At 44.1% G+C, this 13,118-nt stretch overlaps 1 protein-coding gene across 1 annotated transcript in view; it reads left to right on the top strand.

Moving 5' to 3' along the window:
* The window catches only part of HAS2 (hyaluronan synthase 2), an 18,757-nt gene that overhangs the window by 1,509 nt on the left and 4,130 nt on the right, over positions 1-13,118 (top strand). Inside the window, exon 2 of the mRNA XM_009880996.1 lies at positions 8,337-8,963. Within this exon, the coding sequence (XP_009879298.1) occupies positions 8,337-8,963 (627 nt within the window). The remainder of the gene's footprint in view (positions 1-8,336; positions 8,964-13,118) is intronic.

The raw sequence follows: 13,118 nt of genomic DNA, 5'->3' as shown, positions 1-13,118 counted from the left end.
TGTGCGGCCTCGGGGTCTCCTCCCCCGCGGGGCACCCCGGCGGTGGCCCTCCGCAGAGCGCCGTCCCCAACGACCCTTCCCTGCGCCGCCCCAGTGCCGGCTGGTGTCTCCTGGACACAGCCCAGACCCAGCTCTGGAGAGCCTTCCCGGGCTCCACAGCAAAGAGGGGTGGAAGGGATTTTGGGAGGGTTTACCCCATTTCCCTGCCCCGAGGGAAGGCCCCAATGTACCACAACACTCCTGGTAGGTCTTGTCCGACCCCTTCTTCAGGGCCTGCAGTGACCCCACATCTCCCAAGGCATGGCTGCTCCTCCACATTAGCACTCTGCATCGTAGCCTCCTTCTTTGTGGATCATTTTCCCATAGGCACACAGGCGGTTTTTTTCCCCAGCGCACATCGCGTGTAACAGGAGTGCCTTGGGACTTCCTTCAGAGAATGGATAGGTCACGTCATTTGGGGGTGATGGCAGTGAGATGTGTTCTCTTTCCTTTTTTCTTTCCCTGAAAAACTGCTCAAAATCCAGCCCCCACCAAGGCTGGAGGAGTTTTGTAACCGGTGTCAGTAAAGACAGGATTTTCTTCCATGCTAGTAAGTCTCTTATCCTACACGCAAGTGCAGAAAAACCTGGGAAAAGGTTTTCCCAGTAGGAAGAGCAGCTCTACTGATTCAGTGGAGCTTCCCATGCTAGTTGCACTAGCAACAAACTCAGCAGTTTGTATTTATGGTGTGGAAGCAAATTTGCTTCATTTTATTACTGCTCAAGATTAGTGTGTAAAGCAGCAAATTAGTCCTCCATTGAGTGTAGTGGGACTTGATGAAGTCAAACAAGATATGACCTCTGCTTTATAAACGAATTACAGGATAATAAGCTATGAACACCAAATAAATATTTATTTGCTGGACTGAGGCACGGAGTAGTCAGTTTTGTGCCAAAAGCATCCGTGGACTTCATAACCAGCAACCAGAAAACATCTCTAAACTTGATTTTTTGTTTAACCGCAATCCAAAATGTCTGAGTACAAATATGATTTACTTCTTGATTTATTTCTCAGAGCATTTGTTAGGAGGGGGGAGGGGTTACCTGCCTTTTGGTTAATTTAACAGCTAGTGTATCACTGTCTACATTAGGGACAAACCCAACCAGCAGCTGTAGAATTCATTCCACATTGATTACTCAAACCTATAAGAGACTAAATTTGGGCAGTTTAGTGAGAAACATACACTGAGCAGGCAGGAGATTCTTGATTTGCTGATCAAAGCCAGTGCATGCAGATACATTTTGCCATCATTACTAATCCTGTTCTTTATTTTAAACCTAACCCCAGAGTTAATTTTAGTCTGATGTGAGCCCTTTCCAGAAGATCAATGGCATGACAAAATCTGGAAGTGATAAATAACCAAAAGCACCAGATATGGTAACTCTGCTGTACTAAAGATGTACAGATGTAACATAACTTTTCAGTTTCCTCTCTGCAGGCTGTAAAATAGAAGAGGGAGTCTGGACAGCTATTTTATGCTTGTAATTAATGTGTACCTGGAATCATTTGTACTTCAAAGATCAATGATTTATTTTGCCGCTAAAATAAGGCTAATAACAAATCTAAATATTGGCTGAAAAATTGTAAGGGTCAGATACTGTTTGTGTATACAGACAGTGTCTATGTATATATGGCCAGATACAGTACGTGTCCTGCACACACACACCCCTCACACATGCACTCAGACACGCTCATGTCATTCAGGCAGCTGACCTGTTGAAGCCAATGCTATTGTTCTCACAAGTAAGGAGTTTTAAGGCTTATAAAAGATGATACTCCTCCTTTGGTTGTGTGCAAAGCAGCCCCCGGTAGCTGCATGCACATATACCCACATGTGTCAGCTTTTACGCCGCCAACCTCACTGGCCCCAGGCATCCTGCTGAGTAAGAGTTGCATGTTTATTACAGGCAAACCCCTACTAACTATACCTTCAGGTGAATACAGGCAAGGAAAATAGGAAGTGCTGTACTGGGTTTTGTTGGGGGTTTTTGAGGAAAAACAGCTATATGGAATTAGGGAACCAGTAGGTCCCATATCACACCAGAAAAAGTACCATTACAAAGAGCAGTAACCTAAGCCTTATGGAGGGTTCTGTAGACCTTCAGAAAACCTCTGCATGACCATGATTCCCATTGTACAGGTGAAGAAGCTGAGGCAAAGAGGTGAATTCACTTACCCAGGTCACCCGGCAGGTGACCCATCTTGGCAACACTAGGAACAAAATCCAAATTTGCTGGGTCCTGGTCCACTCTTAGATTCTCTAATGTAAGAAATGCAGTGGTTAAGGAATGACCCATCCGACAACCTTCATAAGGGAGATTAATATGTATAAAGTATTTGTCAAATGTATGCATACATTTTTATCATGAGTATCCCAGAATACTCATTCTGGGAGCAAAAGCTTTGCAGAGAAAGATTTTTTTTTTTTTATGCCTGCACTACAGAACTGCAAGATAAATTATCCACTGATTTCCCTCTTCATCAAAATACTTAAGTGCACACTTACCTTTAGTGACATACTTAAACACTTTGCTGAATCCAAAGCCTCAGCACTGTGGTTCAGAGGACCCTGACTAGTAGACATGCAAGAATTCAGCTTCTATACAGGCATGTAAAAATGCAACATTTGCAAAGGTTTTTCAGTGCTCAGCACTTCTGGTTGCAACACAGATTTGCAGGCGAGTCTGATGGGCAGATCTTCTATGTGAGATTGGTTTGTATTATCAATTTATGTTGGATCAGGAGTGTTCTATTGAAGCCAATGCTACAAGTGACCCCCCCCAGCCGAATCACTTGGGTTTGTATGGCGAAGCGGTCACCGGACACACAAACTGGCTTCCTCTTCAATGAAACTAATTGCAAGATGTACCCCTGGAGGGCACTTTTCAGACCCTAATGGGTTTTCAGTCCATGGGGTCTGACTAAACTCAGTTCAGAGCGAAATACGAGAATGGAGGGAGGGTGGAAGTTCAGCCCTCCACACCAGGCGCTCCTTTTTACAGATCTGTTCCCATAGTTTTGGACTATTTGTCAATTTGACCAAAGCTCTAGACATCTAGAGAGAGGCACAGCTCTTTTGAACCATTACAGGTGAAGGGGATAAAATAAGCACACTTGTGACTGAACCTTTACTGTTGTCTCATGGACAAATATTGACTTTTGCAGTGTAATGTATTTTAAAAATGCGTTCAGCTGTTTGGAATTAATAAGTGCTAATTCTTTCAAACAACCTTCCAGATCGTTACATTATATGTATGAACTTCCTGTGTCTCCCCCTCTTGCTTTTTAATCTTCTGGGAAAAAACTGGCCAGAAGTACTACATAGCAATATGTTTGAGCTTGTACATGAGAGATGACTTCTGAAACAGATGATGCAGTGAGCTGCATCCCATGTGTTGCAAGCAAACCTAACTTCAGTTTGACCTCCCATCAGTCACCGGTTCCACGTCCTGTATCAGCAGATGCCGGGGACCATGTGATTGCTTCCGTAGTCCTCAAGGCAGCTACACAACAGCTGGTGCAGAATAAGTGAACAAACTGCAGATAATATTGAAGTGTTCAGACACCAATACACAGAGGTGTTCTGGATATGCATTTGTCCCTAGTCTGTTTATTACTCTCTTGATGTATTAGTAACAAATTAAGCTTGTTTGTTTTTTTCTCTTTGCCTCCTGGCTTTGCAAAGGGATGAACTATCTCCGGGTCCTGTTACTCTCAGCAATGCGTGAAAGCTGATTAATAACCATATGGATGGACTGTGCTATATGATTTTGGAGGGGGGGGGGAAATGGTGCTTTACCATGGAAGTCAGCAGTGTTCTTTGCTGAGTAAAGACCCAGTTCAAATAAGCACATAAGAACTTGCTGAACTTCAAGTGTCTAAATCTCATTACAGTTAGATCTATACACCATAACTACAGTTAAATGCTGGCCTAAATGTTTTTCAGCATAGAGAGAACTCAAGCATATTTTGCTATGTTCTTTTAATTTGAGATCTAAAGCATTATTCAGTCTGAGAAAGAAGTGTGATCTCTAGTGTTAGAGTTAATACACCAGTCGTTGTATCTACAGCGTAGGTATCAGTCAACTCTTTGTTAACCTGAAATTTTTGATGAAAATAATGCTAGAAGACTACAACTTTTAGTTATGCCAGTTGTTAATAGTAATGTAGAGTAAGTTCTCGTTCATCATAGTTGTGACCAAAAAAAAATACTCTTTGTGTGGCTTTAGGAGGAGTCTCCAAAGTGAGGCACACATTTCCTCCTCCTGTATGGTCACTACAAGGCCCATATATACTTGGGACTGCTTGGTGGATCAAAATGTGTCACTGAATCAGCAACAACCGACATAGAATTAGGAATTAGCACATGGCTTTCATATTTCATTTCTATGAGGTGGGCTGGTTAGCACTGACCAGCTCCATCCATGAAAATAAACAGCTGAAAGATCACGACAACAAATTGCTTCGTAGTAGACTGAAGCCTCTCTCCATGTACTCATGTTGCGTACACAAACCTTGACGCTGTTTGCTGGAGACTGTGTAAATCTTGTACTGGGTTCAGCACTGCAGGGTCAGGTGAGGGTGACAATAAAGGATTTAGGTGCCCAAACTGCAGAGTCAAATTAGCAGTCCTGTCTCAGGCTTCCTGTGCGGTACAGGGTGGACACAGGCACCTCCAAAAAGAGTCTGACACAGCCAGTGCAATCTTATCATCCCCTGGAAGTCTCCTTCAGGGTTGATAAAAAGCAATGGACCCTCAGACTTCTTTCATTGCTAAATAGCTTTCACTCTTAAAAAAATAATAAGAAAGAAAGAACATTGTGGGTACTGTCTTCCTCCTCCTGCTTTACAGAACTGGTTAGAAACCTGCCTAGAAAGTGCAAGATCCAGGTTTGACTCCAGAGACAGTGAGATAACCCACCAGCTCACCTTCTCACCAGGTGAGGAGCCATGTGCCTCTCCTCACTCCAACACCTGTTCCCCTGTAGCAGAAGTTCCATGTGTATACGGAAGGGATTTGCAGTTATCTTTGTTGATGCAGGAATACGGACTGACTGCGTGTCTTCCATGTGTTGGGCATCTCATCCCTAGCCTAGGTGGTGCTTTTGTTTCTTTTTTGAACCACTGCTGTGCCTATTTCCCAGGACAAACTTCCTGGGTTAAATCCCTCAAGGAAATTAAGATACTTTAGGGTGAGACATAAACAAAACACTAAGCTGCGCTGCCCATGGGAGGTGTGTATGGTACCCTCCACCAATTAGTCAGCTATTGAATAGGGCTGTAGCGACAGCAACTTTGAATATAAGCAATTACATTTTGCTGAAAGAATATTGTGAGTGCTTAGAAAGAGTGCTTATCTATGAAATAATTGTGGATTTTAAAGTGAACATAGGTGTTTGTCCTCCACCGAGCATTTGACACATTTTTGACTCAGCATGGCATTACTTTAGGCTTGCACTGTTAAGACACAGCATTGTACAGTGGTTCTCTGATAATACTTGATTTCAGCTTTGCGTGACAAGTTCAGGAAACTTCAGGAATGGATTTCATCTGACGTCTTATGAAGGATGCCCTTTTACATTTCACTGTATTAGGCCAGGCTAGATATTCATAACAGCACTGTCTGACCTTAAAATCTCTGATGCAGCTATTCCCTGCCCTCGGTGCTAGTATTTGACTCAGCAGTTTATTTTCCGTCCCAGACTTGTACAGGCGTCATTTCCTTTTAACTTCTTGGCTCAATTATTGGAGAAGGGTGGAGAGTTTTTGGCTTCTTTGCCATTGTTTGGGCACGTTCAAGTTGATAAAGATCAGTTCTGCTGGGCAAGTTATCAATAGCTCACGTGCTAAAGCTTGAGAATATTGAGCAACTTCTTCCAGACTTACCCCGAGATTTAGTCAGTTAAAAGACTATACATAAAAACCTCAATTGCACATACAAAGGGGAAAGTTTCTTTGATGAAAGCCAGGAATTTAGATCAAAACACAGTTTATTTTCCCAAGGTTGACAGTAAAAGGATAAAAAAAAAAAAAATTGCTGTTTTATAAAGACCAGAAATCCATTTCTTGATCTTAAAGGACTGTTTTTTTTGCGAGGGAGGGAAGCTGTGCTGTAATGACAAGATCAGACAATTCATTTCTTTGTTTTTTTTTTTTCTTTTTATGCAGAAACACTTCATAGGAAGAGAAAAAGCAATAGCAAATTAATACAAAAGAAGCTTGGTACAGTATGTAGTCAGTCAAATGTAAACGCTCCAGATCTTAGTCTAAGTCCTGTGAGCAATATCCATATAAGTGGTCCATTGATTTCGGCCATATAATTCTTAACGTAAGCAGACTTCAGCTCCTACTCACTAATAGGAATTTTCTATTTCTGGCAAGAGAAGAGAAGTATTGGACCCCAAGCGGGAAAGCAGAGTACAACTGCACCGTTAATGAAACATTTACCTTGATGTTTGTGACCTTCTGCATGCTTGAGGGATTAATAAACACACAGGCTATTTGACTTGAAGGTAATCTAGATGGGATCCATTACTTAATCTGTTTTCTAAAGCGAGTCTATTTTGGGCACTGAGTTTTAATTCACCTATAGTGATGGTAAGCGTAACGTATCTTTATTGGGCTTCTCTGTGACCCCCGTTGTGAACGACTTTCAGACAGGCCAGAGCAGGGACAGTCCCTTTTGCTGGTGGGTGATTACAGCACCTGTCGGAGCCCAGCCGTAAGTATTCAAGGAAGTCCTAGAGATAGGGTCCGATTTCTTTAACAGTGTCTCCAAATATACATTTAAGAGGCTTCCTCCTGTCTTGAAATTTAAGACCCTAAATAGCCAGTGGAAAAAAGCATAGTCTTCGTGACTTCAGACTTTGTGCTCGCCTGGTTTATTTTTATTTTGTAAGTGATTCTGTGTTGACTTTTTTTTTCCAAGCCTGTAACTTTTCAGACAGATATATAATTGATGACAGCTATGCTGCTACAGCTTGGTAGTATTTTTTCAAGAAAGAGTTAAAGACATATATGATGTAAGGAAGTGCTGTTCCAACTTCAGCTTTGGCCAACAGATGGTGAAACAAACATGATCAGCAGACGAGCAGGATGATAGCAGCAGGGAAAATATGAATAATAGTAAGAAAACACAAATATTAAGTCCATTACTCTAAGAGGCCCTAATTTGGCAAAATATTCAAACACAGGCTTCAGATTCATTGATTTGCAGCGTGCTTGCAGCATTAGCCTTAAACAAACATTAGCCGTTTTATGTCCTTAAGGTCAAACGCATCAATTGACATAAAACCTTGTCATTAACTTTACTGTAATTCTGAGAAAGCTGTTGCATAAAATGGTTAATGTAATTGTCAACAAAAAGCAGTTAGGTAGCAATACATTCTGCCTGCCTACATGTTTGTCCGTTGTTTATCTCAAGAATACCGGAGCACCCCCCATGCCAGCCAGCTGCTCCATAACCCGCAGCTTAGGTTAGAAGACTCTACAGCCAGGTAACCTAAATATGCAGAAGTTGTCAGAATCAGCTGATGTTCTAATGAATTTCTGAGTCCAGGGTGGAGTCTTGGCGCTGTTAAATCAATGCGTGCTTTTGCCACAGACTTAATCTCAGTCAAGCTTTAGCCCTATACACACATGCTCACACGTGCATATATCTATGTACACAAATGTATGAATAATACATTTTTGCAATGGTATTGAGAAGACCTTTTAAAGCAGATGTCTGATTATATAAATATAAATTATAAATATAGTCAGACATCTGTTTAAAAAATTATAAATACATTCAGACATCTGTTTTAAGAATGTCTTTCCAATATTTTTGCAAACATAACTAAGCGACAGAAGCGATTCAGGGATGCAGTCATGACATGGATGGGGGATGAGGAGGGGCTGCCCAGACATCAGCTGTTCTGCTCGCCCGTGACCGTATGAAGCGAGTGGTGACCCAAAAGCCCCTTATCCAACTCCTCCCAGGGTAATATGACAGAGCTTCTCATTCAGCAAGCCCAGGCTGCCGAAATAAGATCCTGACGCAGAAAGCACCTTCTGTGAGGACATTACACGTAGTAGAAAACATCCCTGGTACCTTAAGTGTATCTGAATCTTACTTTACACAGAGGAAAAACTGCAAAGAGATGTTGAGGAAGGTGATACAGTAAGTCCGTGACACAGCCAGAAGCACAGGGTGTTTCTGTTAATGCTGAGCTCTATGTTTTAGCCAAACCTACCCTTTACGAGGTCTTCTATCAGCAAGTGGTGGCTCTGCTAACAGTTTCCGTGCTTCTTTGCAGATGTATTGTGAGAGGTTTATATGTATCCTGAGAATACTTGGAACCACACTCTTCGGGGTGTCCCTCCTGCTGGGAATCACCGCTGCTTACATTGTGGGCTACCAGTTCATCCAAACAGACAACTACTACTTCTCTTTTGGACTCTATGGTGCTATCCTGGCATCACATCTCATCATCCAGAGCCTGTTTGCCTTCCTAGAGCACAGGAAAATGAAGCGGTCACTAGAGACTCCAATCAAGCTGAACAAAACAGTTGCCCTTTGTATTGCTGCCTATCAAGAGGATCCTGACTACTTAAGAAAATGTTTACTTTCTGTGAAAAGATTGACCTACCCTGGAATTAAAGTTGTTATGGTCATTGATGGGAACTCGGAAGACGACGTTTACATGATGGACATTTTTACTGAAATCATGGGTAGGGACAAATCTGCCACTTATATCTGGAGTAATAACTTCCATGACAAAGGTCCGGGTGAGACGGAGGAGTCTCACAGAGAGAGCATGCAACATGTATCTCAGCTGGTCCTGTCCAACAAAAGTGTTTGCATCATGCAGAAATGGGGTGGAAAAAGAGAAGTAATGTACACAGCATTCAAAGCACTGGGGAGAAGCGTGGATTATGTACAGGTAGGTATTAGAGCACCAGGTCAGTGCCAATTCAAACACACTTTGAAAGAAAGCAGCTTTTGTATATTTTGTGCAGCATGTTAGAGGCCATCCTAGTCCCTGATGAACACAGTGCTCCTTTCAGTCTGTTTGGAAACAGCTTGACCGTTAAAAGCATATTTTACTACCTTTTAAAATGGTCAATCTATCTGTGAATATGTTAAATCCGTGCACCAGCTACAGGAGAGATCTGAAATCCTTCCTCAGACTTCAGTACTGCCCCCTCATCCAAATGGTTTTGCTTCAGACAAAGCCAGTGGGCTCCTGAAGACCCTTTCACTGCTCCGGTAGGTCAAGATCTCGGGTGAGGTTTTATTTTGTGAGGTTGTTAGCGGTCCCATATGCAAGGAGGCAGACAGGTATTTGGTGGCACTAGGGAATATCTCGCAGCAGTGGTGGAGTCTGTAAAAAAGATGGGGATATTTTAGAGGCTTCGAAGGCTGTGCAGAGTATTCAATAAAAGGGTCAATGTGCAGCCTTGAAAGAAAGATTTCTTCGGCTGAAGCCTGAAGAAACTTTTGCTTCATCACTTACAGCTGCATTACCTCACTCACCGCGTCTTGGCGTTTAAAGCCCTTATGACACTATTCACTTAAAAATGAATTAGGCTGGGTCCTCTCTCCCTGTTTCCAAAGCAGCAGAGACACATTTCTTTCCAGCTGCCTTGGATCCCGTGAAAGATTTTCTATGTTTTTGCCTTACACATGGAAGCACTCCTCGGTCCTGCAAACAGCCCTGCTGACTGCGGGAAAGGGAAGAGGTTGTGCGTGGAGGAAGGCGGATGGGATCGGGCTCTCTGGGCGGACACTGAGGACCCTTCCTTATCGATCAAGGCCAGCAAGCCTTATTTGGCTAATCCCACTGAATATGAGACGATCTTCCTAGCTAACCACCCTTGGACCTTCCCACCTTCTCCTGATCTCAGAGCATCCAGCAGTCTCCTCCGGTGCAGCAGCAGCTCCCCGCAGGATGCTCTCTGCTGGCTCATGGCAGCTGTGTGGCTGAGCCGTATGTCTTTCTGGGGTCCATGCCCAGCCTTGTTCTGGCGTGTGTATGCACACTCCGCACGGCACAGCATCCAGGGGCGCAGCGTCCAAGGGATGCGGAGAGGGTGCCGGTAGCTGGGTTGAGAGCAGCGAGTCCTCCACGCACAGGAGGGACAGGAACCGAAGGGTGCTGGGAACCGCTATGTTATTGGAGCTGGGAGAGTAAGGGAAAGATTTAAAAACCATCCCCTACCACTTCCAAAATTGAAACTGATTTATTCTCTGAAAACAATGGGCTTAAGCTCTCCATTGTCTGCACTTTGGTTCTGTGCTGTGAGGGACTATGATTGGATAAAAATGCTGGGTTTCTTTATTAGCATGGTTTTATAATCACTTTGTGCAGAAGTATCAGATTGCAGAGAGAGAAGGCAGAGAGGAAACAGATTCATTGCAACTTTCCTCTCTTGGTCCAGCTCTCACATTTGTTCAGGGAGCCTGGAAAAAGTGTTTCTATTTCAACAGTCATAGCATAAACTGAGAAAATGGAAGTGTCTGGTCTTTCAGTCAATTAACACTCCTGACTTGTTTCAGAAGTCCTGATGAATGTGTCAGGGACTGCCATGCTGCTGTAAGCAGCCACCAAATGCTGCACTAATGATTGATGCCACAATTACACCTACAGTCACATCTCTATTAGAAATGCAGCACCTTGGTGGCCCTGGCTGCTACACAGTCATGATGCAATGCAGCTAAAATGTGGCTCTGTTTTACAAATGAATGAAGGTTGAGATATTTCAAATGGTTTTTTGGGGGTACCCGTGGTAAATTACTTTAAACAGGCCCAACGTTTTAAGGGCTGAACACTCTGCATCGATGATCAAGCACTTAAAAAAGTGGGCCACCACTGCCCACCCTTGAAACTGTAGGCCTTACATTTCTTAAAAGACACCTCAGGGTTATGGACAGGCAATCATAAGCAGTCAGACCAATGCAGATAATGAGCTGTTGCTCATTAATGGCATCTCATTAAATACCTGAACTTGCTGTGAGGGCTTATTTGCCTCCTGGAGGAGGTTAGGAGGATGCAAGGCATCAGGTAGAGGAGTTAAAACTGTCAGATATTGTCAGTTCAGAGCTGGTTGGGGCAGCCAGGGTGCAATTCATCTTGGCTTGGTGGAGGTACCTGTGTGGACAGTCCAGCGCAGCCTGAACTTCTCAGAGCAGCTTGGATAAACTGCCACTGGTTATAACAAGTATCTGAGCAGCTCGTTTCAGGTTGACTGTCCCTTTCATGCAACTCTGTGACCCAAGGCAGTAATTTCTAGGTCACTCAGCCCTTATGTGGAAAGATGGCAAATGGGCTCTTGGGCTGTGCTGGGCTACCCCTGGCTTGAGAGACCTCGGTGTGTTTTATTTGGATTCCAAAGTGTCTGCCATTCTCTGGGCATGTCCTCTTTTCACCTGCAAAAACCTCATCCAGATGGAAAATGGTGGTTTGTCAGGTTTGCCCCAGAAACCCAGGCGGATCCACTGTGCTGACATGTACAGGACACATGCTGGTAATTCGTAAATAAATCTACTGCTTTCAGGATTCCTCATCTCATATAAATTGTGCTGTTTAGGGGCAGGTCTTTCTGCTGTAGATAAATGTGCCTGACAGGGTGGGGGCTGCTCAGCCACACCAAGTGACAGGCACCAGAGGGAAAGCAGAGGGGCTGGGGACACATCACCACTCATGGTCATAAGAAATGGGATCAGTATTGCTGCCTGAGCCCTGGGTACTCAGCAAACTACAGATTCCTTGTGCAAAACACTCAGCAACAGGTCTGTCCAGGAAGTCTCAGGCAGAAATACAGGCACCCTTTCCCCTCTTCAGCAGAATCGTTTTGCTCCCTTTTTATCACCAAGTGCTGTCACTGATGACAGCTTTCCACCAAAACTGAAGGCACACCTTGGCCAGGTTACAAAGGTGCTCCTCAGAATGAGTCCTCAGAGGAGAGGAGGTGGATGCATCAAGTTAGCAGGAGCTGGAGATGCTGGTGGCTTTTCTCCTGACGGAAATATGAGAGCTTTGATCAGCTTTCTCCTCTCAGCCCCCTCCAAGTGAGCGTGGACGGGAACATGTTGGCAGACACTCAGCTGTATCCTGAGCTATGCTATCCCAGGTTACCTCTCTGCTCAAGTCTGGTCCATAACAGAGCCCCAAAACACTCTTCTCCTCTTCACAGACCAGGCATGAAGGTTTCTGCTCTCCTGGAGCGAGGGGACTTAGACTGGATTGAAAGGTTGGATGATAGGACACCAAAATTAGGATACCTGATATGAAGCCCCACCAGAATCTCACTTAATAGGTTATTCATGCAGAGCTACCAACTTTTGCCCCTACCGTCCCCATCTGAAATCACAGGAATGCAGTGTGAGGATAAACTGGAAATAGCATGAGAATTTGTAAGGCAGGATCCAGCCGGCCCGAGGGGTGTTTCTGGGACAGCCTCCTCTGCTCCAGTTTCTGGGCGGCTGCGAAATGAGTTTACACAGGATGGGGGCACCGCTTTCAGCAGCAGCAGCAGCTGCGACAAGGAGACACCCGCTTGTTTGAAACAGGCTGCAGCCCGTGTCATTCGCCTCCGAGCAAACGAAAGCAGTGCCAGCTGCCTCGCAGCGCGGCCAGCCTGTCTGAGTCCTCCTCCTACTCTCCAGGGGAAAGCCGGTTCCTAATGTACACAGTGTTTAGTTGACTAGGAGTGTTTGTGTGGCTGAAACGCCTTGTGTGTGTCATCTATTTCTGCCCTGGTCTCGTGGAGTACTGCACTTCGGGACTCGCTCCTTCTGGCCTTGCATATTTTTTACAAGAATGCCAGAGGAAAATAGCAAATAATTTCTATATATCAAATGTCAAATCCCTGCACTAGTAATAACACACCATGCATCTAAAATTAAAAATGAGTTTGTTCTGGAATCCAAAATACACATCTTACATGAATTGCTAAAGCCTTTTGTGAGTGAAAGAACTATTAGGTTTCTTCCCAGACTCCTAGCTGACTTTTTCTGTTTTTTATAACAAGTGTCTGGAATTTAACTCCTCACTCCTTCCCTCATATGGCAGCGGGAAACATTTGACCAGGGTGCT

The sequence above is a fragment of the Charadrius vociferus genome, unplaced genomic scaffold, assembly GCF_000708025.1.
Source record: "Charadrius vociferus isolate BGI_N301 unplaced genomic scaffold, ASM70802v2 scaffold2, whole genome shotgun sequence".
Taxonomy (NCBI): Eukaryota; Metazoa; Chordata; class Aves; order Charadriiformes; family Charadriidae; genus Charadrius; species Charadrius vociferus.
The sequence above is the reverse complement of the archived record's forward strand: the minus strand, read 5'-3'. Positions and strand labels throughout refer to the sequence as shown.